The sequence below is a fragment of the Leiobunum rupestre genome, chromosome 11 (assembly GCF_980474605.1).
Source record: "Leiobunum rupestre chromosome 11, qqLeiRupe1.1.hap1, whole genome shotgun sequence".
In the NCBI taxonomy this organism is placed as follows: domain Eukaryota; kingdom Metazoa; phylum Arthropoda; class Arachnida; order Opiliones; family Sclerosomatidae; genus Leiobunum; species Leiobunum rupestre.
The window spans coordinates 37,236,996-37,263,729 of record NC_143394.1 but is presented as its reverse complement, the minus strand read 5'-3'; the positions used below and the strand labels follow the sequence as shown (position 1 = coordinate 37,263,729).

General features: G+C 40.5%; 2 protein-coding genes across 2 annotated transcripts; both read right to left on the bottom strand.

Moving 5' to 3' along the window:
* Positions 1-3,488: 3,488 nt before the first annotated feature.
* On the bottom strand, positions 3,489-5,390 carry LOC149922451 (uncharacterized). The gene is made up of 4 exons (XM_090163963.1): positions 5,253-5,390; positions 4,096-4,338; positions 3,814-4,023; positions 3,489-3,745 (listed from the first exon to the last, which is right to left on the bottom strand). Exons 1-3 carry the CDS (start codon positions 5,303-5,305, stop codon positions 3,819-3,821), a joined length of 501 nt encoding a protein of 166 aa, XP_090020089.1. The 5' UTR covers positions 5,306-5,390; the 3' UTR covers positions 3,489-3,745; positions 3,814-3,818.
* Positions 5,391-23,885: 18,495 nt separating this feature from the next.
* LOC149922450 (uncharacterized) lies at positions 23,886-24,251 on the bottom strand. Its single transcript, XM_090162297.1, has one exon. The coding sequence runs from the start codon at positions 24,249-24,251 to the stop codon at positions 23,886-23,888; it is 366 nt and encodes a 121-aa protein (XP_090018423.1).
* Between the last annotated feature and the right edge of the window lie 2,483 nt (positions 24,252-26,734).

The following is a 26,734-nucleotide window of genomic DNA, read 5'->3' as shown; positions in this document are numbered from 1 at the left end:
AAGGCAGCAGAGAGAAAATCTTGGCTGTTACCGTTCCGCAAATGAGATAAGATATCAGGTTCATTAAGGAGGAGCAGAGAGAATCTTGGCGATTACCGTTCAGCGAATGGGGAGAGGAAAAAGGGGGAAGGAAGCAGAGAGATAAAATCTTGGCTGTTACCGTTCCGCAAATGAGATATGTAGAGAGGGGTAAATTCCAGAAATCTGCGCGATGAAAAATTTTGGCGATTATATTTCGGCGAATGGGGAGAGGAAAAAGGGGGAAGGAAGCAGAGAGAAAATCTTGGCTGTTACCGTTCCGCAAATGAGATAAGATATCAGATTCATTAAGGAGGAGCAGAGAGAATCTTGGCGATTACCGTTCAGCGAATGGGGAGAGGAAAAAGGGGGAAGGAAGCAGAGAGAAAATCTTGGCTGTTACCGTTCCGCAAATGAGATAAGATATCAGATTCATTAAGGAGGAGCAGAGAGAATCTTGGCGATTACCGTTCAGCGAATGGGGAGAGGAAAAAGGGGGAAGGAAGCAGAGAGATAAAATCTTGGCTGTTACCGTTCCGCAAATGAGATATGTAGAGAGGGGTAAATTCCAGAAATCTGCGCGATGAAAAATTTTGGCGATTATATTTCGGCGAATGGGGAGGGGAAGCAGAGAGAATCTTGGCGATTACCGTTCAGCGAATGGGGAGAGGAAAAAGGGGGAAGGAAGCAGAGAGAAAATCTTGGCTGTTACCGTTCCGCAAATGAGATAAGATATCAGATTCATTATCTCATTTGCGGAACGGTAACACCTTTCTCCCAAAGGGACTCCCCGAAAAGTCGATTGCTCATCAACGGCACTCGATGAAAATTTAATTGATACGTCGTTTGATCGGTATTAATTCCCTCCGTCAAACCGTTTCGTTGCTGCCATTCAAAGGGGGTTTTTTCGTCCCCCAAATGCCAAAGGTATTCCTAGGTCGATTTCTCCCCAAAGGCACAACGCGCGTGATCATGCATTTAACGAAAGTTCACTAATATCACGCATTTATTGAAACGGTAGTTTCTCCACAACGGCACTAAATAATTTCCCAAATTGTTCTCTAAGGTAAGTTATTACAATAGACGCTTTAATGAAACAATTTCGAGGAAATTGCCAAGAAGTAATATTTCTGAGAGTCAGGACCTGCCAGCTATTGTTGAATTAGTGCTTGTTGAAATAATAGAAAGTTTTCACCTCTACAGTATCCAACAAGCGTTACCTTTTAACCAGGTACCTTTTTTGTGACATATTATTGCTTAGGAAAAACACGACGTTCTGTTTACATATGAAAGGTTTCAATTATTTCAACATAAATAGTAACTTACAGGTCCTGGCTCTCGGATATTTTACCCCTTGGCGATTTCCTTAAAGCGGTTTATTTTAAGCGCCTATTCTGTATAAAAGTCGTCCGCTTGCTTTCGAAATTTTAGTTCTTTTCATGTTGCATTGAAGATTTCATTAGTTTGTGGAAATCTAGCAGTGAAATATTACACTTACAAAAATCTAATTAAAATAAACTAGAAGTTGCCGTTTTGAGCGTTTTTGAAGCTCATGAAGTTAATTGGAGGAGCCGACGCTATTTTCTCAAAATAAAAAATTTTACATAGAAAATGTATATGGCAACCCTGTTAACCAGAAGCAGAAAATGACGTCACTTCGTAACTAGCTCTCAGTAAAATATTCCCCAAAGTGACAAACTTATGGAACAATATTATAGATTTATGCTGATACTTAATAACAGTGATGGGCACTCTCCTCTCACCGTGAGATCAGTGAGAGCAAATGAGAGGAGGTGAGATGCTCTAAGCTTCCAATGGAGAGGAGCGTGAGATGAATTTCCAAGCTATGAATTTAAGTGAGAGGAGAGTGAGTGGAAATATATTTTTCAAAGAATGTATTTGGAGTGTGAGCGAGTTTAATTTAATTAGTGAAATGCTGTGAGAGGAGATCAGCTAAAAAGTTAGTTTGCGGTGGTGAGAGGAGGTGAGTTTGAGTTTAGATGTAAGAAAACAAAAACAAAGGAAATATAAAAACAAAACATTCTTGGAAATAATTATGTTACTTTGGCTGTTACCGTTCCGCAAATGAGATATGTAGAGAGGGGTAAATTCCAGAAATCTGCGCGATGAAAAATCTTGGCGATTATATTTCGGCGAATGGGGAGAGGAAGCAGAGAGAATCTTGGCGATTACCGTTCAGCGAATGGGGAGAGGAAAAAGGGGGAAGGAAGCAGAGAGAAAATCTTGGCTGTTACCGTTCCGCAAATGAGATAAGATATCAGATTCATTATCTCATTTGCGGAACGGTAACACCTTTCTCTGCGGGGTATTCACCACCACCAACGACAACGTCAATAGTTGATTTTATGAAATGTCTTTGAGCTTGCCCAACTTGTTGAAATGTTGCCCTGGAATAGTTCAGCCAATGCCTAAGAATGAGTTCATAAGCTCTTTAGTGGGAGAGAAAACGGATTCACAGCTGAAGCGGGGAGGCAAAATTTCAACAAGATGGCCAAGGTTATTTTATAAAAAGAACTATTGTGAAAATAACAGTCTCATTTCCTCAATAACTAGAGGGTGAGTCTAAAAAGACGGCGAAATAAAAACGAACTGTTTGGGGAATACTAAACTTTATTGAAAAAACAAACACGGTACAAAGGCAAATAGTTAATAATATGAGAAACATTTAAAAAAACGCGTAAAGCGATTAAAAGGATTGTTTTTTAAAAAGGAAAAGTTCAGGGAAATTTAACATAATATAATATTTTGAAATGTTTTTGTTTAGAAAAAACCATTTTGATAATCCTTCCTAAAGTTTTTATCTAAGATAATAATGTTTATCAAAATGCACTATAAATAATAAAACATTAGGATCAAAACAAACATTAATACTAAGCTACTAAATACTAAGTAAGGGTTATGGTAACTATGGCGTCAACAAAATATACGTGTAAAACTTTAATAACAGTTAATTCTATCTTTAAGAAAAGCAATTTTGATATTTGTTCCTGAAGTTGCTATATAATATAATAATGTTTATCAAAATGCACTCAATATAATAATACATTAGAATTAAATTAAATATTAATACTTAACTACTTAATACTAAGTTATGGTAACCATGGCTTCAACGAAATATACATGTAAAACATAAAGTACAGTTAATATTTACTTTCAGAAAAGCAATTTAGATATTTGTTCCTGAAGTTGCTATTTTAGAAAGTAATGTTTGTTGATTGCACTAGAAATTAACACATTTGAATGAAAACCTATATTAATACGAAGCACCAAGTAAGGCTTGAGAAAATAAAAATAATAAGAATATATATTTACGTTTGAGATTCATTACAGTTAGTTTGATTATCTTTAAGAAAAACAATTTTGATATTTAATATAATAATACATTAGGATCAAAACCAATATTTATACTTAACTACCTAATACTAAGTTAGGTTTATGGTAACTATGGCGTCAACGAAATATACATGTAAAACAATAATAACAGTTAGTTTGATTATCTTTAAGAAAAACAATTTTGATATTTGTTCCAAAGGATCCAAAAGATATAAAATTTTGTAATTCAGGGCCTTTCTACAATTTTTTGAATTTTGCATTTCGATGTCTGATTTGTTTCTGAATTTGCTCAGCCACCTTCGTTTGGCATCTGTTGGATTTACTACTTCGCGTGGACAATTTTTGCTGATCTTTAGGAAAGTCCTTTAATGTCCTTTACGAAAAATAAGTCTAGTTTAACTAATGTTTCGAGCCCTTTAAAACTTTAGCGGTGGTTATTACGTCCTCTATGGTTGGTCGTCCTCAGGCCAGTCCAAAGAGATGGTTTCTTCCGGGTCCAATAATTTGATCATATCGCTTTCGTCTTGACTTTGGTCTCCCTTCTGAAAAATTCTTGTGAAGCTGTTTAATATAGATTTACACTTACCTTTTCTTGATTTCCTTGGTTTTTCAGGTTGAGTGTCCACATCCTTCGATTGCTGGTTTTGTGTCCTATATAATAAATGAAAAGGTCAAAATTATTGATCAAGATCTCGCGTGGCATTTGAGATAGTTGCTTATTACGTCCGTTGGGGCTGATCGTCCTCGGGTGCACGCGACGAGATGGTTTCAAAGTCCCTTCTGGCCCATGTGGCCAGGATCAACGGAATGTTGTGGCGCTGGTTAATTTCGCTTTTCTCTTGACGTTTGTCTCCTTTCTGAATCAATCTTGTGAGTCTGGTTATGCTAAATATAGACTTACCTTTTCTTGATTTCCTTTGTTTTCCTTCTTGAGGGTCTTCATATTTCAATTGGTGTTTTGTTGTCCTGTATAATAAAAGAAATACATTGAACTTTTAAACATTAATTATAGTTTTGGTGGATTTTAAGTTTATAGCGGTTGTTCCAACATTATAGATAATTTTAGCAGCAACTACATAACGTGCAGCGAAAACTAGTTGGACTCTTAACTTAGCTTTATTGTGCACAGACTACACCCAAGCCTACAAGTTCCCCTCACAGGTTTTTGGCCTGTCTAGTAGATGCCCCAAACTGATTTCTCATTTATAGGGTTGCGGAAAAGTTAATTTTTATTAACTCTTCTTCGACTGTATTTAGCACCCTAGCTGAAATTATTGACTTGTATATAGCCACATACGAACAATAATATAGTTTTGACGTCACAAAAAGGCAAAAAGTAGTTCTGATAAATTCGGGAGGAGTGCTAAAACTAAGAATCCTTGAAATAGTTAAAGTGGTTTTTTGTCTAAAAGGGAATAGGAACCACTGTTGGGCATTTGTGACGACGCAAAGTTTAGAAACAGAGCCCATTCTTTCGCTTTTGGGCAAAGGCCTAATTCCCGCTGCCAGCATTGTGTTAATGTTAGTAATTATAATCTAAATTAGTGCCCTTATATTAACGTTAGTAAGTCAAATTAACCAAACGCGTGTTTGTAAGTCAAATATAAAGCCCGCACTCCGAAATGGAAAGGTTCGAATACATCTATTTTGGATTGGCTATAGCCAAACTATTATTAATCCAAGCTTCCACCACGAAGAAAACATAGTAGTAGCTCGGATTAATAAGTTTTACCGCAGTTAAATCAAAGAACTATCTTAACGTAAACCAAAATGTCCGTAGTAGCGATATTTCTTTCGTAGCTCTTCGAACGTTTTGGTCCGTTCTATTGTCGGCCTAGTAGGAGGGAGTTAAAATTCTAAGAAAGTTTTGTATAACTTACGTGTTTACTAATGGTGACGACTCTTTTTTCGACACTGTGCAGTGGGTGTTCATTTTCGTAATTAATCGCTAAAGTGTGGTCCAAGTACAATGAAAATAGCCAGGACATAAAACAATGTCTTCCAATACAGTCACTTCTGGTTTTAACGTTTCTTTATTTTCTTATTTTTAAGTCTCGGAGCGCGTGAAAGAGTCGCGAGGAATATTATACTAATAAAGCTTTGACTCGTGACGTCAGAAAAAATCGAATGACGCCAGCTATTTAGCGCGTGTAAATGGCGCGTGCACACGCGCTAAGATTACGTACGTAGGATAAACATTTTTTGTTTCTATTTTTGCTTCATTTTTTTTATAAAAACATTCTTTTGGTTTATTTATGCAGATGACGCCATATATTTAGCGAAATGTTAAGAGATATATTTATATAAATGATGATAAAATACGCGAAAAAGTAGATTAGTCCATAATTAAAAGGGATAATATAGCTAAATCCTAAACAAATTTGAAGAAATTAAAAAAACTTACTAATAACTCGTACCAATAGGTCTTCGAGCAAAAAACGTGAAACTCGGATCAAATAGATCTTCGAGTAATAAACTAAATTAAAATTAAATAAAATAGCCAGAAATTCCAACGGTAGACCGGTTTCGTTCTATTTGGAACTCATCAGTACCGTGCGGGAAATCTGGCTGGCGACTGTCAAATCTAAAGGAGAAACTAAGCCTAAACATTAAAAATTTCAAAACGCGTTGCATATAGCAACGGAAAGCCGAAAAGGGGGGAGTGTGGTGGAGAATAGTAACTTAACTTATCGTATATTTATATTAAAACTAATATACAGGGTGTTAACTAAAAAATGGACCAGGGCGAATATCTCAAAATGTGTTTTAGCTACGGTTTTGAAATTTTGGGGTGTTGTAGAGCGCTCAGGGGGTCAACCAACTATGAAAATGTCAATGACCTCGAACCATGTCTTCAAGGTCGTTCGTAAATTAACTTGATACCCGTAAGAGCTACGAAGCTGGTTCCAATTAGAAAGGTGTTCTCCGTTACATTGTATGGCTACATAGCTTTGACTCGATCTGAATTGCGAAATAGGAAGTTGAGCAATGTTAGGCCAAAACCAAGAAGGTCGTTAAGTTGATAACCCCCCCCCCCCCCAACAGAAATAAACACGTCCTCGTGTTTGTTTTTTTTATATATATTTCAAAACACAAAAATTCAAGAACTTTTTAAGTCCATTTTCAAAATCCTGAATCATCGTTTAAACGTAGCATTTCTTCAATCTGTTGTGATGGACAACGCTAATCTTGTCATCGGAATCTCTCGCAATCGGACCCGATTTTTTCTTTTAAGTTCTGTATAAGGTCTGACCCATGGTTTAAGGAACTTGGCGCTTTGTCCAGGTGGACAATATGGATTGTAAAGCCAAACTCGACCTCCGGGTTGATAGGCAGTGAATTTGACGCGAGTGTCGTATTGTTTCTTCTGATCGTTTTGTTTCTTTTTAATTCGATTGGCGACAAAGTCATTAACACGAGTCATTTCCTCTTCCATACTTCTCAAATACGTGGCTGGTGATTGTGGTCTATTCATTTCTATTTCAAGAAAAAGTTCTGGTGGAAACCTCGCTTCTCGGCCAGTCACCAATTTATCCGGGGTGACTCCTGTCGAACTGTGAGGGCTCCTTCTTATAGACATCAACATATAAGGTAGTCAAGCTTCCCAGTCGTTGTGTTCCTTGGCGATGTACAAGGTTATTTTTTCCTCCAAAGTTCTGTTTTGACGCTCAGATAATCCATCAGACTGAGGATGATAAAGCGACGTTCGGTTTCTTTGGATGCCAGGTTTTTCACAAATTTTTTTAAACATTTCAGAATCAAAGTTACAACCCTGATCTGTGATCATTGTCAAAGGTATTCCCCATGACGCGACGTTGTATAAGAGCGCTGTTATAATGGTTTCAGTTTTTACATACAATCCTAAGGATTTGTGTGTATTAGTCTCAGGTACAGTGTAGCCGTTGCCGCCGATGCCGATGGCGCCGTGTCGCGTATACCTCTTCAACGTTTATAACTAGAAAAGTCAATGATATCTCGTTCGAATGTACATATATTGCCATTGATAGCCTTTAATAAAGTTTTCAAATTGGGGCTCAAGAAGTTGGGCATTTGCCCAATTTACTATTTTCGGTGATTTCGCTTTATGAGGTAGATATTTTCATTAAAATTAAGTCCGATAACGTTTAAAAAACATTTATTGGATAGGTTAGGATTCAGTCGACCTACAACTTCGGTTATATCAGTAAATATTAAATTTAAGTATAGTTTTCAGGGTAATTTACGGGACCCCAATTTTTGTGTTTTTATATTTTCGCCTAAAAATCTACATACAGTTCCTTAATTTAAGTCCGATTTTCATGAAAGTTATATTTTTAAATAGCTGTGGTTTACATATAACCTAGAATTGCAAAAACGTTCCTTAAATTTAATTCTAAGTAAGGTTTTTAAGGGCCCCGGCAATTTTCAACGTGTAAATCCGCGTGTTTATAAAGGTCTACGCGCCCGTTTCCCTCTGGCGTTTTTCAAGGCCGTTCACAGTGGGCCGCGCTTTCAACGTATGACCAGAAGTAACAATTAAGTATGACACTGATCTACCTAACGGCGTATGACCAGAAGTAATAAGTATGACACTCACCCTAACAAATAAGTGTGATCAGAAGTAACAAATAAGTGTGATCTGAATTAAAAAATAAGTATGAAACTGATCGAACTAGTCTTTGTCGTATAACCAGAAGAAATAAGTGTGACACTCAACGGCTGACTAGTAGTAACAAATAAGTGTTATCAGAAGTAAAAAATAAGAGTGACACTGATCGAAGGAATCTTCGATGCTTTCAAAGTATGACTAGAACCAACAAATAAGTGTAAATTTGTATATATGTGTGACCGTGGATATATTTTGGTTGTGATACCAGCGTTGCAGGTTGCTGTGAATAGCTCAAACAAACTTAACACATTAGAAGGATTGTGTGTATTCTGACCGTCGTAAGTCTTGTTTCGTCTGGAAGAGCGTAAGCTTCGGGCCACTTTGTGAAATAATCGGAGACGGTGAGAACGTACTTGTTTCCTTATTTCGATGGTAAAAGTGGTCCAATAACATCAACTCCGACCTTCTCAAATGCGCGACCGATTTCGATATTTAACAAGGGTGCCACCTGGAATTGATGGGCAGGTTTAGTTTGAGCACACGGTATGCATTAGTTATGAATGGCGTTTTGTGTCTTCTCTTTTCCGCGATGTCCAGAGTAGGGAGCGTCGTGAAATTCGTGTAAGAGGTTCGGAATTAAATTGGCTGGTACTACAATTTGGGTGTGGTTAGTGTCTCGCTTCCTTCTACGCACCAGTCCGTTTTCCTGGTATAAATCGGCAGAATTTCTCCACAGATATAAGAAGCGGCGATTTCCTTCTCCTTTCAACTCTTCAGGTGTTGGCTTCTCACCGGTTTATCAATTTCGTTGTTAATTTACTGATGTCGGGATTATTTGTTTGTAGTGCCTGAAGTTCGCTGAGGGTAATTTTTGGTTCACAGCAGAACGTGGCGTTGATCGTTTCAGAAAATGTATTGTCATTTTCGGGCAAACGCGATAAAGCGTCGACATTAGCGTGTTTCTTTCCACTTCGATAACGGACTTCGTAATCGTTTTCTTCCAATTTAAGAATCCAACGTGCGAACTTACCACGCGGTTCCTTCGTGTTACGAAGCCAGAGCAACGGGTTGTGATCACTAACGATGACCAAATGACGTCCGAAAAGAAATGGGCGAAACGTTTCGATAAATTACAGCCAACATTTCTCTTTCGACCGTGGAATAATTTTTCTCACTTCTGCTCAGGGATCGACTTTCAAAAGCGATAACACTCTCTTGTTCCTGTTGAATTTGCGACAGTATTCCACCAATTCCGCGACAGGAGGCGTCGGTTTCAACTCGAAACTCAGTTTTGAAATCTGGGTACGACAAGATCGGTGGTGATATTAATTGTTGTTTTAAAATGTCAAACGCTTCCTGGCATTCCGTTGTCCATTTAAATTCATTTTTCGGTTTCAATAAATCGTTAAGTGGTGCGGCGATGTAAGCGAAATTTCTGAAAAACTTTCGGTAGTACGACGAGAGACCGAGAAACGACTGTACATCTTTGGCTGATTGCGGAGTAGGCCAATCAGCAACCTTCGACGTAAGTTAGGTTTTATTCCTGAACCAGAGACGATATGTCCCAAATATTCGACTTCGGTCTTGCAGAAAAAGCACTTGCTTGGCTTAAGTTTTATACCGTTGGACTCGAAACGAACGAAAATCTTTTCTAACAGTTCCAAATGTTCAGCAAAAGTAGACGAGAACACTATGACGTCATCTAAATATATCAAACAAATCTCCCATTGAAGCCCGCGTAGAATACACTCCATAAGTCTTTGAAACGTGCTGGGGGCGTTCGAGAGTCCAAAGGGCATTTTATTAAACTCAAATAAACCTTTCGTTGTAACAAATGCCGTTTTTACACACAATCCTAAGGATTTGTGTGTATTAGTCTCACGTACAGTGTAGCCGTTGCCGATGCCACCGATGCCGCCGATGCCGCCGTGTCGCGCATATCTCTTCAACGGTTAGGGCTAGAAGAGTAAATGATAATTCGTTCGAGTGTACATGCATCGCCATTGATAGCCTTTCATCAATTTTTGAAATCGAAGCCCAAGAAGTTGGGCATTTGCCCAATTTACCGTTTCCGGTAGTTTGGCTTTGTGTGGTTGATATTTTCTTTAAAATTAAGTCCGATAACGTTAAAAAAATATTATTGGATAGGTTATGATTCAGCGGACCTACAATTTCGGTTATATCAGTAAATATTAAATTTAAGTATAGTTGTCAGGGTAATTTACGGGACCCCAATTTTCGTGGTTTTATATTTTCGCCTAAAAATCTGGTTTGAGTCTATTTGATCGATTCCCAAATGATCGAACGGGTCCCATTTGATCGAATTTCCATTTGATCGAATTGCATTTGATCGAATGGCATTTGACCGAACGAAATTTGATCGAAAGCTACTGTAGGGTAAAACTACTAGTTTTTGGGAGTAAATTGAAAAGGCAACATCTACTCAGAATGAGATACAGTAGACTCTATGAATAATAATTATTTCTTTAAACTGTACTAAAGAAAAATAATATACAGAAAAAAACCTGAGCGCAGTGACGTAGAAAACAAAATATTATCTCGTACATAATTAATAGAAAGACCTATTAAAAAAACGAACTCTGTACCTAATTTTTAGCAATAGAAGGGCCGTGGACGTGGTCAGACCCCTCGTATACAACGGTGCATACGCGCTTACGGCGCGCGTACATCAACCTAACCTAACCTAACCTGACCCTATTTATAAATATCAAAAACAACGGGCCGTTATCGTCGATGTCATAAAAAATTCCATCATATAGTGTATAAAGTAAAAATCTCTTCATCTTTGTGGCTTAATACAGTTAAAGCAATGAATTATTCCATAATTATTCCTTCTGCACTTAAGGACAATCAAAGCAGTTGCTATGAAGGTGACTATAAAGTGTGCCCTCTGTGGAAATGAACTGGGATAAAGAGATGATTATGCAGTATTCACTGCAAATAAAAGCGACATTTTTACATTTACTTTTCACTACTTTACATTATTTTAGTGGTTATACAATACGTTTCTACGTACCACTTACAAATGCTTATCATTTACTGGTAAATGATAATTTAAAAACATAGCAAGTGGAAGCGCAATGGACGAACACGGGTCAGAAGAAACCACATCGAAACAAGACGTATCGGTTACCAAAATTTCAGTACAATTGTCCAACATTTCAGAAGAAACGACCAAGAAAAAACATTTAAAAGGACACAACCTTTACAACTATGCTTTACCGAATGAGCAATATTTACCAAACAGTATACCATTAGCCATTACAGAAAACTAATTTAAATGTGAAAATGCATTCCAGATAACCATTAAATTTTTTATGTTAAATATTTTCCGGAGCCAAACGTATTCAAACTGAACATGCTTATTTTAATATGAGCAAGAACGCATATAGGTACTAAGAACTATGAAACACTTAAATTTTGGCGCCATGAAATTATACTTTGTCGATGGCTTAAGCCTAACCTGGGCCTTGGTGGATTTTTACATAGAGAGAGAACCGTCGACTGCTTAGACTGCTTCTGAAAGTATAAGATCATGGCAGCAGGGGACAATGCTATCATTCATAGTTATTAGTACCTCTATGCGTTCTTGATATTGAAACGAGTGATTTCGTATGGTAATAAAATATATTTATTGTCGATGAAGTTTACAGTGGCATAATGATTTATTCGCAATAGTCTGGTCGTCGTGTCCGCTCTCTCATGTTGTACCGGCCTGTGGGATGGTCAGTAGGCGGCGGTAAGGGCTCTTGGCTTGGCAGTGGTAATGATCCCTCGTCGAGCTCTGACGGTGGAAGTCAACACGAGCGGGATCACGGTCATGAATGTGAAATTCTTTAGGCGATGTGGGCTGGGAAGGAGCATTGTCGGAGTAACTGGACGAACTTTTCATTTAACAAAAACAACATTTTTTAATAATACTAGACTGCTCGTTAGTCTTACAAATTTTAGAAAATACTTTCTTTCTTGTTTGCTGGCCGGCGCACATTGCCTAGACCGCACAATATCAATCGCCCTTTAATATTTTTCGGGCTTACAAGAAAACTCGGATTGGGACCGTTAGGAGTTTTGCCCCTCGCACATGCAATTGTGAGTACACTGGACACTCGGAAAATTACCCGATAGAAAAACCCAAGCCCTTCCCCTTCAACGTGGCGCCATAGGTCTACGGGCTAACCAGTCGTCGTTCAAAATAGCTCGGGGATATTTGACAATGAATGGAAAAACTTTTTAGTGGCGATTGCCACATACCAGAAAATACAACCGAATATTCTCGAACACTTTTTGAAATATATACAATAAAAATACATACACTACAAGAGTAATTATATACCAGTTTAACAACATTCTATTATAATTAAAAAATTTAATATATTTACAATATACAAAATATACATCAATTTGATTTTTAACAGGGAATTGCGTATGAATCATTGTCAGTGGAGCAAACGTTGACCGGGAAGGAATTATCCAGAATAACCTGGACCGTTTCCTTTAAATGTGTAGTGAGGGAGCCATCGGGTTTGGAGATAGTAGAAAGTGTGGGTGGTGAATTGATTTTGTTGGCACAAATTTTGTACGGTAAAGAAAAGGGACAATTAGCGTCGACTGAAGTACAAAATGACTCCCAAGATTTCGGTTTGGCAACCTTGATAAACCGCGTTTTTAGACCATGAGGAGATCAGTTCGAGCTGACGGGTCACGACAACATTGCCAACGGCGACGGAGAGCGTGGACTAGTTTGCGTTCGATAGCCAAAGAATCACTCCACCAGGGGACTGACTTGTAAAAACTAGCCCTCTTTTTTTCAGGGTGGCATTGCAGATAGAGGTGACGTGATGCGTTGAGATTGAGATGAAACAGTCGATGTCTTGAGTCGTGTTGAGGGTAGGCAATTCGAGGCTGTCAAAGACCGATCCCGCGGCTTTAGAGAAAAGGGTCCAATCAACCGAGTGGTTGCTAAATGTATCTGGTGCGCTGGTGGGACCTATGCTAGATGACAAAATGAACGTATTCAGGCGATGGTCAGAACAAGATTCAACACCAAGAATGGACCAGTGTAGAATGTTGTCGTAAAGAGATCTCGAACACAACCCGAAGTCAATCCAGCAACGACCCATTGAGCTGACGAAAGTTGGAACCGACGTGGGGTTGTTTATAACAAAAAGGTCTTCCGCATTTATAAAATTGATCCTAAGTTCACCTCGCAGACAAGCAAACGGCGAGCCCCAGGGGATGTTTAGAATTAAAGCCACCGCACACTAGGATGGGGAAGAATCAGCGACCGAGCTGAGATCAGATTAGAAATTTTGGAAGTTGCAAGTAGGGGACGCGTACACAGAACAGACACGAAAACGAATGGAATGATAGTATATGTCAAGAAGAATAATGATAGCGCAACGAGCGTTAAGGACAGCAGAGAAGATGCGACAAGTCAACGGAAAACCTAAAATTAAATTTTGTGAAGAAACGTAAGGTTCCTGGATTAGTGAAATATCAATTTTTTCTTCTAAAAGAGTTTGAGGGAGGTTAGCTGTAACTTGAATTTCTACAAGTTGTAGAAATTTAATAGCTGGGATAAATTTATTACTGGGACGAGTCATAGCAGATATAGGATTTGCGATGGTTGAGCTCTCCCTCGCATAAGAAGGACATTGGAAGCTGAGACAAAAATGATTGGTCGGCAACGTAGTGGATTTAGTAGAGTTGGAAATGGAGCAGTTACGGCATGATGGGTGCACTTTGTGGTTACATTCACGATACGAATGTTCTCCCGCACAGATTGTGCAAAACTGAGTTGGAGATTCGCAACGCGACTGTCTGTGGTCCACCAGACCACACTTATAGCATCGTGGGACATCAATATGTTTCCGAATTTGATGGCTAACCCAACCTAGGTACACAAGGCCTTTTGTTACCAAGAGTTTGAAGCCATGGGGTGAGCATTCAATGACCAAGTAAGTGGTGTCATTTTTACCGCGGAGACTAAAGCATGGCGTGATAGAATTTCGATCAGTGGCGTAAATAGGGCCCCGGAATTCCAGGGGGCCCCTTTTTAGTTCGTTTTATAACCTTGCTTTGGGGGATGGGTAGAGCAGGTTCAGGACCACTAAACCCAGCTCTTGGACCCTCCCGGGCCAAGGCGTCAGCTTTCTCGTTCCCATAATGCCCTTTGTGACCAGGTAACCAAAAAAGTCGAACCTTATTGTACATCCCAAGATCAGAAAGAAGATCTAAGCAGCTAAGAACCAGTTTAGAAGGGATACTATGCTGGTTAAGAGGTTTAAGACCGGCCTGACTATCCCTGTAGATTTGGATGCTTCTTTTCCACACAATAATAGGCACAGATAGCAGAGATTTCTGCTTGGAAAATGGAAGCGTACCAGAATTGGTCTTTGTTTGGTTTCTTTCTTTTTTTTGTATTTTTACGTAAATCAAGCAATCGCACACATTTTTTACTATAAGTTTTTTTTACCTCTCTATGACCTAAAAAAAACCTAGATATTTATTGTTATCTTTAACTCAATGTATAAAAGAGCGATGCTCACTGTAATTTGCTGGCTTTTCACGATAATTCCAACGATGTAAATATATCTGAATTTTAAATTAAATGTTTTTATTTTTTGAAACTGCTTCCATTGTCTGATTACATTACTACCTACAAGTCACGTTCATTTTTGGTCCGTCGAGCCGGATACGTCGCCGTGGTTGCCTTTACAAATCAACCTCTTCAGTTCCGGAATCATTATACGTAAGATACTTGAAAGTCTTCAGGACTGTAGTCAAACATCAGCACGCATTCAAGCTACTGGTCATCAGCACGCATTCAAGCTACTGGTCATCAGCACGTGGTCACCATGGACGCACTAATTACCAAACGCAAGACTATAAAGGGTCAAGTTACACGTATGGAAAACACTATCAATCCACAACCATCACAAGGACTTGCTCCTTTGACAGATTTCGCAATGACTTCGTACATGAACCGGATTCAGAAACTATGTGAAGATCTGGATATACTACAAGACATCATCGCCTCTAAATGCAAAGTAGAAGACTTTGACGATCATGACGAGGAATATAACTTACTTCGAACAAGGTTGGAGACGCTGGAGATTCTTCTGGGGGATGTCAAGCACCAAAGGGCAGCTGCAGCTATGAACATTGTTCCATCAACCAAACCAACGGCCGACATAAGATTACCTCCCATTGACCTACCCAAATTTGGAGGGAATTGCATCGACTGGTTTCCCTTCCATGACTTGTTTCTGGCCACAGTGCACAACAACTCGATGTCATCCGGAGCTCAAAAGCTACACTATCTCAAGAATGCCACATATGGAGACGCCGCTCTTCTGATTCAATCACTCCAATTGACGGACGGCAATTATGTGGAAGCCTGGGATATTCTAAAGAATAGATTCCATAATTCTAGAGAAATCGTAGACGCTCACGTGAAAAGACTCTTCAATCAGACAGCTTTAAAAGAAGAATCTTCAACTGCCTTAAGACGTTTGATTGACACAACGTCGGAATGCATCAGGTCCATGAAGGTTTTACAAGAGCCGGTACAACACTGGGACGCAATACTGATCCACATTGTCAAGAATAAGTTGGAGCCCGAATCACGACGCCAATGGGAGCTGTCTTTATCAGGAACAGCTCGTCCAAAATATGAAGAACTCTCCAAATTCCTGGAACAACGAGCTAGAGCGTTAGCCGCTGCAGCACAAACTACGTCGGGTGTCGTAAAATCCAAGGAGTCATTTCAAGCACGAAGACAAATAGCCGCTCATCATGGGGCGATCAAGTCAAAATGTCACTTTTGTTCCGAAGAACATTTCAACTATAAATGCCCGATGTTGACGAAGGCCTCCATAGACGAACGTTGAGCTCTAATCAAGAAACACGGTGTATGCTATAATTGTCTTCGACCTGATCACAAGAGCAGTGACTGTCAAGGTCTAACTTGCCGAATCTGCCGTCTCAAACACCATTCATTACTCCATCGTCTTAAACAAGATTCAACTCCGGGTAGCTCAGAAATCAAGACGCATGTCTCCCGAGAGCCAGCTCGAGCTTCCTCAAAAAATTCAGACGGATACCAGGTTCTGTTACCAACAGCTCTGATTCAAGTCCAAGAAGTCTCTGGACAATTCAAACCTCTTCGCGCATTATTGGATTCTGCTTCTCAAGCGACATTCAATACCGAACAGGGTATACGAAAACTTCAATTGAAACGCAGTCGTTATAATGTTTCTATTGGTGGAATTGGAGCAAATGGTAGCGGTGTTTCTCGGGGAAGTGTTCGACTAGACATCCAGATAGGAAAAGACAGTACAATAGCGGTCGAAGCATTAATTCTTAACAAGATTACCGAGAATCTTCCAAATGTATCATACGAACCGAAGTCTTGGCCACATCTAAGAAACCTGGAATTGGCCGACGCAAAATTCCATATCTCTAGCGCAATCGAAGTCCTATTGGGTGCGGACATATATTTCCACATCGTGCACGAAGAGAAACGTATGGGAAGAGGATAAGTTCCCGTGGCGTTCAACACAGTCTTCGGATGGGCACTGGATGGACCACTAAACACTGAAAAATCGCCAACAGCTCTACACTTGGTTAAGGTTCATACCTGCACTTTGGACGAACAATTATCCAAATTTTGGGAATTAGAAGAATTAACATCAAAAAGGATTCTGACATCCGAAGAGAGATCCTGCGAAAGCAACTTCTAGCGAACGTACGCTCGTCAAACATACGGGAAGGTTCATTGTTCGTTTACCGTTCAACAAGGATCCGAAGCAGCTCAGCGATTCAAGGAAGGCCGCAGTCCGAAGGTTTTACTTCTTGAACGACACCTACAAAACGATCCAAAGCTGTATAACCAATATCATGATTTCATGAACGAATACTTAGAAATGGGACATATGGAACTGGTAACTGAAAACCAGGATGCCAGAGCTGCCTACTATTTACCTCATCACGCTGTAACCAAGGAATCAAGCACAACAACTAAACTCCGAGTAGTCTTCGATGCGTCTGCCAAAACATCTAATGGTCTGTCTCTCAATGATATCCTAATGGTTGGTCCTAAACTACAGGACGATTTAATCAATTTACTTATTCGGTTCCGGTCGTTTCCAATCGTTATGACCGCCGACATTGCAAAAATGTACCGTCAAGTCTTAATACACCGAGCTGATGCAGACTGGCAAAGAATTATTTGGCGACAAGAATCCTCGCAACCACTGAAAGAATATCGATTACTCACAGTCACTTACGGCACAGCGGCTGCTCCCTACTTGGCTACCAAAACTCTACAACAACTTGTTCAAGATGTTCAACAAGATCTCCCGATGGCGGCCGCTGCTCTAAGGGGAGATTTTTACATGGACGACTTGATGACAGAAGTTCAGACGACATTAGAAGGACGTAAACTTCAGACAGAGCTACTAAAAGCAACGGGTGATGCTGGTTTCGAGCTTCGGAAATGGACATCCAACGATATAAACTTATTGGAATCTCTTCCACCCGAATTACGAGAAATCCAAGGACCGCTACAAATTGACAACGACGAAATGATAAAGACGTTGGGGCTACTTTGGACACCAGCACCAGATCATTTTACGTTCTCAGTTACTTCTCCTCAAGATCGAATTCTGATTACGAAACGTACCATTTTGTCCGACACTGCGAAGGTTTTTGATCCGCTTGGCTTACTGGCACCAATTACGATTCTCGCTAAGCTTCTACTTCAAGAGATGTGGCAACTCAAGATTGACTGGGACGAGCAATTACCCACTCAATTGGTCGAGAAATGGCACGCATTTCGAGAAAAACTTCCAGAAATCGAGAAATTAACAATTCGGCGTTACATCTCTCAAGCGGATGCTCAAGTCCAAAGCTTACATGGTTTTTGCGACGCTTCTGAAAAGGCATTCGCCGCAGCGGTCTATCTGCGAACAATCACTGTCGATGGACGAATACTCATTCAACTAGTTGCAGCAAAAACCAGAGTCGCCCCTTTGAAGAAAACGACTCTGCCACGATTGGAGCTTTGTGGAGCTGTCCTTCTTGTCAAATTGATCAAACTAATTCAAGATTCAATGAAGCAAACGTTTTCTGATATCTATTGTTGGACTGATTCAACAATTGTGTTGGCGTGGTTGACATCGTCGCCTCATCGATGGAAAACCTATGTGGCTAATAGAGTATCGGAAGTACAAGATACGCTATCTACCGTCCACTGGCACCACGTTTCTGGAAAGAGCAATCCTGCCGATTGCGCTTCTCGTGGACTTTATGCGACTGAATTGGCACAACATCCTTTATGGTGGCATGGACCAGAGTGGCTGAAGCCATTCACATCTTCAAAGGAAGAGAAACCAGTAACGGAGCCGCAAGAATGCAGCCTTGAAGAAAAACCTCTCGGTGCAGTCGTGGCTCACTGCCAAGTAGCAAACTCAATCCTCTCCAACTACTCGTCTCTTCGCACCCTGGTCAATGTCACAGCATATATTTTACGTTTCAAGAATAACGCCAAAATTCCCAAGGAAGCTAAAAGTACAAGAATCATCGGACCTCTCACTACAGCAGAACGTGAAACCGCTCTCGTACGTTGGATCGGAGTAGCACAACAGGAGCATTTTCCCGAGGAACTCGAACATCTTCGACAAGGCAAGGAACTTCCATCGAAGAGTCCACTGCGTTCGTTGCATCCGTTCTTGGACAAGTACAGCATAATTCGAGTACATCATGCGAATATATCTCCAGATAAAAGACATCCTATGCTACTACCAAGAAGACACAAGCTAACCGATCTACTCATAAATCACGAGCATATCAAACAATTGCATGGTGGGCCACAGCTTCTCACTGCAGTCCTTCAACAACGGTTCTGGATCATCGGGTTACGAGACGCTGTCCGGTTTCACGTCAGACGCTGTGTCCGATGCGTATGACAACAAGCCGCTACTGCTAGTCAATTAATGGGATCGTTGCCGTCTTCCAGAGTGAATCCAGCACGAGCGTTCGTCAATTGTGGTATCGATTATGCCGGACCATTCTTTCTTCGAGTCCTCAAGGGACGAGGCCAAAAAACGTTTAAAGGGTATGTGGCGCTCTTCGCATGTTTCAGTACCCGAGCAATTCATCTTTTACTAGTGAGCGACATGTCTACAGAGGCGTTCCTGGCTGCATTAAAGAGATTTGTTTCTCGACGGGGTAAATGTTCAAATATTTACAGTGATTGTGGAACAAATTTTATTGGAGCTGACCGTGCACTGAAAGAGTTTATTAAATTCATCACAAGTACGACCAGTAGTCACAAAATCACAAACTGGTCGGCGGAAGAAGGAATCAAATGGAATTTCAACCCTCCTGCTGCATCACACTTCGGAGGACTCTGGGAAGCGGGGGTCAAATCGTTGAAGTTCCACCTCAAGCGAGTCGTTGGCGCTACCACTCTCAACTACGAGGAATTCCAGACGTTATTGTGCCAAGTCGAGGCCTGTCTCAACTCAAGACCATTGGTAGCAACCAGCTCAGATCCAAAGGATTTAACTGCTCTAAATCCGGGACACTTTCTTATCGGAGGCCCATTAACAGCAATTCCAGAACCAAACTTAATATCCGAGCGCATCAACAGTTTATCCCGCTGGCAACTGAGTCAGAAGCTACTTCAGCACTTCTGGAAGCGCTGGAGCAACGAATACTTAGCTCGTCTTCAACAAAGACCGAAGTGGACAAGGAGTAAACCCAACCTCAACATCGGCGACCTCCTACTCCTTAAAGACGAGAACACAGCCCCTACGAAGTGGAAAATGGGTCGTATAATTAAAACCCATAAAGGTGCAGACGAATGCGTGCGAGTCGTAACAGTCAAGACTTCGGACAACGAAATCAAACGACCAATCACTAAGCTGTGTCCGCTACCATTAGATAATTAATTTGAAGCTCTTCGTTCAAGGTGGTCGGAATGTTTGGTTTCTTTATTTTTTTTGTATTTTTACGTAAATCAAGCAATCGCACACATTTTTTACTATAAGTTTTTTATACCTCTCTATGACCTAAAAAAAACCTAGATATTTATTTTTATCTTTAACTCAATGTATAAAAGAACGATGCTCACTGTAATTTGCTGGCTTTTCACGATAATTTCAACGATGTAAATATATCTGAATTTTAAATTAAATGTTTTTATTTTTTGAAACTGTTTCCATTGTCTGATTACATTACTACCTACAAGTCACGTTCAGTCTTTGACCCATCGGTAAAACAGACCACCTCACCTCTGCCTCTGTGCGGCTTGGGAAGTTAACCTCAAAGGGCTTGCTAAAGTGTAATTTAGCAGCGGAGATGTCAGAACCTATCTTAAGTTCGGGTAAAAGACTAGAAATAGCACAGGTGGCAATAATAATGTCCATATGACCTCCATGTCCTGCTTTAAGAACTCCTACTAGAGTGTTCGGAAGATTGCGCTTCTGGAGCGCTGAAACCAGCGCTGGGCGACGCCCAGTGTGATAGGGGCAGGTGAGTAAGATGTGGTGAGCATCGTCGATAGCTCCACAGTGAGTGCAAGCGGCCGTCACACTAAGGTTGAACCGGTGTAGGGTCGCGTTTGTGGGAAGGCGACCACAACCTAGTCGTGAGAGAAGGGTATCGTCCTTGCGCGAGAGTTTCAAGTTAAGTATAGTACTAGAGCCAGGAAAGGGTTTTGTCTCACGAAGAGGCCGCACTTCCTTACTGGTCTGCCAGTCCGTACTATACTCAGCTGAGAGAGTACGACGACAAGCACTCTTTATTTCTACAAGAGTAGACGGGAGGAGGAAGTCCACTCTAGAAGGGCGCTGGAGCCCAGTGACCGAGGCGAGACGATTGGCCGTCTCGTTTCCGGGAACTCCCACGTGAGCTGGACACCAGATTAGAGAAACCGGATACGGGTAATTATCGCAAAGCTCCTGGATACAGATGGCCACCGGATCCATAGACCGACTTAGCAGTTGGATGAGTGCGCTTTTAGAGTCGGAACAGACAACTACCGGCGAACACAGATGTGTGGACGCGTAGGAGAGAGCCATCTGGATGGCAAATAGCTCGACCCGATTGATAGGATGACCTGAGTCCACTAAATTAACCACACCAATGTTGAGGGAGGGAATTGCGAAGGCAGCACCCGCGACCCCTGAATCGGGGGAAGCCGAACCGTCCGTGTAGAAAACCATCGCGTCCTTCGCGTGAGGTTCGAGAGTTGCGAAAAACAGTTGCCGTAACTGTTCGGAGTTATTGTCATCCTTAGGACTGGTGAGCCAACGCGAGATGATGGTCGCCGACGGAGGGGTCCATGGTGGGGTCGCCGCAGTGACAAGGTGTCGACTAGTAACGTGGAAAAGCCAATCAAGATTGCAGGCCTGAGCCAGGCGCCAAGCTCTAAGTAGAAAAGGCAACCTGTTCTTTGGGAAGCGATGCTCCAAAATCTCCAAGGAAGCAAGGTCCCGGCGCAGGAGAGTGCGGTAGAAATCCGGAGTGTCCGCCGCCCCACATGGAGCAAGGGTGATTAGGTCCATATAGTCTCTCCTGTTGCTTAAGGGCGGAATGGCCGCTTCGGCCTCCATTAAACTGATAGGAGAAGACGGTGGAGTCCCGAGGATGACTCGAAGGGCCGCATTTTGAATTTTATCTAGTTTCTTGAGGGCACAAGCGGGCGCCGACGCGTAAAGGGGAGCGTACCAGGTGTGTATATAGAAGCCGCAAAACCTTACGACCTGCACCCCACTGGGTACCCGAAACCGCTCGCAGGAGATTTAGTCTCTTCATCGAAGAGGAGGAAAGGTCCTCGATATGGGGAATCCAAGAGAGACGGTCATCGAAAAGACCACCTATAGGTACCTGTAGGTGGATACCTTAGTAAGCGGCTGATGGCCCAGTGTGAAAGTGAGGGCCGCCGGAAAGACGTTGTCGCGAGAGAAGGTCATAAAATTGCACTTGAGAGGTTGAAAGTTTAGTCCCCAGTTTGCGCCGTAGTCGGTGATCCTGTCAAGAACGACTTGCATAGTCCGGAAAAGATTCCCCCAGTGAAAGCCGCTGGTCCAGACGGCAATGTCATTCGCGTGCTCCCCGTGATCAACCGCCTTTGGGCAGAGCGGAGGAATCCCATCCAGCATGACACTGAATAGGATAGGGCTAATGGCGCTGCCCTGAGGAAGTCCTCTCTGAACCAGGAAAGTTGCCGAAAATTCACCGTTGACGCGAACTTGAGAAATGCGACCCGCCAAGAAGTTTTCAACCCACCGCAGCAGGTTGCCCTCCAGGCCAAAACTTTGGAGTTTGTAGAGGAGCGCGCGATGGTGGACACTCCCGAATGCGTCTTTGAGATCCAGGAACACCGCTAGACAATGCTTATTGGAGGCCAGAGCGCAGCTGGCCGCAGTAGCGAGACGAATCGCATTGTCAGTGGCACGACGACCTTTTCGGAAACCCGATTGTTCCGGAGGGAGCACCTTGTTGAGCTCTAGATACCAGACTAGCCGACCAAGTACCAGTATAAGTTATCAGATTTTAATTGAAGCATTTAAGGGTTGTGTCTATTTCCTTCTTAGAAAAAGAGACAGGTTAATTTTAAAACACAAATAGTTCATTTAAATATGGTGTATTATATGACCGTTTCCGAGGGGCCATCCTGCGATAAAAAAGAGTGTATTTGCTTTGTGCAAGATTTATAAACTAATATACTAAATTTACTTGAATTGAAGCCGAGTTATTGATAGATATGTAGAAACAAACAAAAGTTAGATAATTGATCAGATTAATATATTGTAAAATCATTTTGCTACACCAAATTCTTGGTCAGTGATATAAATATCTTAACATTGATTTCTATTACCTTGAAAAATCATTAAGTTTTCATGAAAATCAAAGAACAGTTCTCCATTTTACGAGAATATACCATCAACCGTAATACGTACTAGTAGCGACGAACTGTCAACAGAAAAAGGTTACCAGTGCGGCGATAATATTAATTACGAACATTCCATACAATCTTCAGGAATTGGAAAAGCCAAAAGACCAGACTGCTCAAATATCTACAATTTATTGAGAATATAAGTTGCAACTGAGTAAAGAACAAAACTTGGATGGTTCTAATTTGTCAGTTTTATTCTAATATATACTTTCTGATAAAGCCGGTGGATGTCTAGTTTTATCTTGTTAAAAGGAATCACCTATGGACTGCAATGCAAAGGATGATAAAATTAGCGAATAAGTAGATTGGTCCATTATGAAAAGGGATAAAAAAAGCTATAGGGTTTAGCTTTTTTTATCCCTTTTCATAATGGACTTATCTACTTATTCGACAAATTTATCATCCTTAGCATTTCTGGGCTTCCTATTGGTCAAATCCGATCAGGTAAAAACTTTGTGTACTTAAAAAGTCACGTGGAACACGTTTCTAATTGGAACCAACTTTCTAACCCTTACGGTTCTCGAGTTTGTTTTTTGATGACCTTGAAGACATGGTTCAAGGTCATCGACATTTTGGCAGTAGGTAAAAAAAAAAAGTTAATCAACTAAACTAAGGTTATCGTCCTTTGAATATTCTTGCATTCAAATCTGGACCCCACAAACTAATTGTTCCTTGGTTGCTTGTAGGTTTACCAAAAATGAAAAATAATTGTCAGCTACATTTTTGTAAACGGTTGCCCTTCTATTCAGGTTGGCTTCAAGAGCATCCATAACAGGAATAAATGATTTTATTCTAAACTTGTCTTTTGGGGAAAGTTCGTCTAAGGCTTCGGATGCTGTTCCATCGTTGTTTTGTTTCTTTCGCACACGCTGCCTTTTTTGATTTGTAATTACATCCGGTAGTGTACTTTTTGCTTTCTGTTCAATTTCATCAAAATCAGTCCGTTTCTTTGATACGAACGGCAACAGTGAGCTGTAGAGATTTGAACACGTGCTCAATGAAAATTTTTGAGCTTTGAAGAGCCTTGCTAACTTTGTGAAATTGATCTAGTAATTGAGTCCAAAGGTGAAGCATGAAAACAAATTCAAATTCTTCCATTTTTTCTAGGAGGTTTTCAGCCTGTCTTCTAGTATCTCCTTTTTCAGTTACATCAGAGAAAATTTTACTAAGTGCTTCTATAATTTCGGCATAACTTTCGTTAAGAGCCACAGTAGCTTTCGCGTGAGGCTCCCATCTTGTATTAGGTAAATACTTTAGGACTTTTGACCGAGCAGGCAAAACCGTTTTTACGCTGCCCACCATTTCGTCGAAGAAGAGAAATAACAATATAACTCGTTTACTGTGCCAAAGAAATTCACCGCGTCGAGGCTTTTCCCACTAAATTTAGAGAATGTCCAGCTCGTGTCCAGCACATGGAATAAATATTGCAAACTGGTTCTTTTCTAGAACTTTTTGTTGGACACCGTTATATTTTCCAGCCATATTGGCAGCATTGTCATATGATTGTCCTCTACATTTACGGAAATCTATTTTAAGTTCTCTGAAACAATCAAATATCATCGCAGCCATGCTTTCACCTGTATGACCTTTAAGTTCAAGAAAACCCAGAAAGCATTCTACTGGAAACCAATCTCTAGGAGATACATATCTAACAATAACAGTCAGTTGATCAACGTGGGACACATCAGGAGTAGAATCAACTGACATACTAAAATATCCCGATTCGCTGATGTCGCTTAGTATTGATTCTCTAACTTTGCTAGCTATCAACGGGACTAGCTCTTCACATATAGTTTTGGATAAGTACGATGTTTTACCAGAGCCTTTACCTCCGAACTGATTAATGTGAGCGCTCAGAAAAGGGTCAAATTGTGCAATTAATTCTAGTAATCTGAGAAAGTTGCCGTTGTTTGGTGAACCAAGTGTTTCATTATCACCTCTAAATAGCTCATATGATTTTTAGAATTCTCGTGGCTTTGAACAAGAATAGTGTGTGTCCAATCATCAAATCCAGTAGAATTGAAAGGTGTAGATGAGGTAGTTTGGTTGCCAGGGTTTTAGAATAGTTTGCACACAAAACAGTATACCTTTCCTTTGGTGGGAGAATATACTAGCCACTCTCGAGTATATCTTTCTCCATTTACTTTAGTTGAGTAAAATAAATTCTTAGCGCAGAATCTGGCTTGGTTTTGATATTGTCGTTTTGAATTCGTAAAAGGCCCTTCCCAGTGTTGGCATTCCGATTGACCTTTCTCAATCCAGTATGATATTTGATCGTGCTTCAATGTGGTCCACAATCCCATGTCATTAGACTCATTATTATTGTCTTCAATGATAGGTTATTATTTGTGGTAAAACCTATTGGAGGGGAGTGGAAACCTAGCCCCGGCGAGGCCCTGTGCTGCAGCACACTTAGCACATAGGTAAATCCGGCAGTGGTTAGACGTACTAAAACAATGCACAATTGAATTTAACCCTTTTTACAGTACAAGTTTATCAGTTAAATATAATACGAAGCAAATTTTAATGAAAAAAATATCTTCAGAAGGTATTTGTATTTTTCTCGCTTACGAAATACTATCCGCACCTTTAACGTTCATTTTATTTCAACACTCGTCCTTGATGAACATACCGTAGAATAGCTATATTCGACATCTGGTAGTGGACGACTCGTAGACTTCCTGTTGACGTTGTGACACATACCACGTGAAAAAGACCAGTGCCGTCCAATTTCCAATACCATATAATGACTCGCACAGCCAGGAAATCAATGACTGCATTAGGAATCGTAGATATCCAAATATCCACACCAATAGAAAATGTATTAACAAGAAGCGAAAACCTTACCATTAACAAAGCACAAAAAGCCACTTGACTAAACGACAGCTCGTTTATCAATAAACGTTAAATAAACGCCACCGCATTAATAAGAAAAACCGTAAATAAATAACAAAAAACTAACAAAGTGGACCACAAACAGGTTCTACCCTTTAACCCTCTTATCTCTGCTGACTGCGCTAAACCTAAATTTGACCTTTAAAATTTCATACGTAAAAAATGTAGACTTTAAAAACCATTAATATACTCTTCCGCTAAGCTGGGTTTATAATTTTCAAAATAGCGTGACATGTTTCGGTGGTTCTGTGGTAGAACATTCGACTGTCATGCAGGAGGGCGCGGGTTCGAAACCTTGGCGGCGCATTCGTTTTTAATCAGCAGAGAAGACGCTACATTAGAATATCTTCGATGCAGTAATTTAAATGGAACACGAAATTTCGTTCTATTTTAATAAAAACCGAAATTTAATACTCTGTTAATTTTTAATAAACGCTTCCGATAAAGCTGAATGTCTAATTTTCGATGCTTAATAAGTGTCGGTGGTTCTTTGGTAGAACGTCCGCCTGTCATACAGGAGGTGTCAGGTTCGAATCCCGCCGGATGCGATCGCAAATCGATATTAAGACGAATACCGTAAACTATTGGTGGAAACCCTGCCATTTGGACGTTGAGATGTTTATCGTAACCCTCAGCACTCGGTCCGTCCCAAAAGTCAATAAGAAGAAGTTTATAAGTGATGAACACTTGAACAGCCTAACAACTAAAACACTTCCTTTCCTTTAAAATATACGAAGAAAACCAAATTTTCGTGTAAAATTCTTAAAATATTCGAGGATTACCGAAAGATACAAACCCAGTAACTCATCCGCCACGAAAAAAAAAAACAGAATCCGGCGCGAAGTTCCGCGAAAATGTGCAGGCCGAGTTCGTTCCAATTTGAACTTTGT

Bases quoted from the DNA above. Each gene is read 5' to 3' on its own strand.
- LOC149922451 (XM_090163963.1), bottom strand. From the start codon at position 5,305: ATGAACACCCACTGCACAGTGTCGAAAAAAGAGTCGTCACCATTAGTA. The intron at 4,339-5,252 runs GTAAGTTATACA...TTTATTATACAG, and splicing joins TCGTCACCATTAGTAAACAC to GACAACAAAACACCAATTGA. The intron at 4,024-4,095 runs GTAATAAGCAAC...TTTATTATATAG, and splicing joins GACGATCAGCCCCAACGGAC to GACACAAAACCAGCAATCGA.
- LOC149922450 (XM_090162297.1), bottom strand. From the start codon at position 24,251: ATGGTGGGCAGCGTAAAAACGGTTTTGCCTGCTCGGTCAAAAGTCCTA.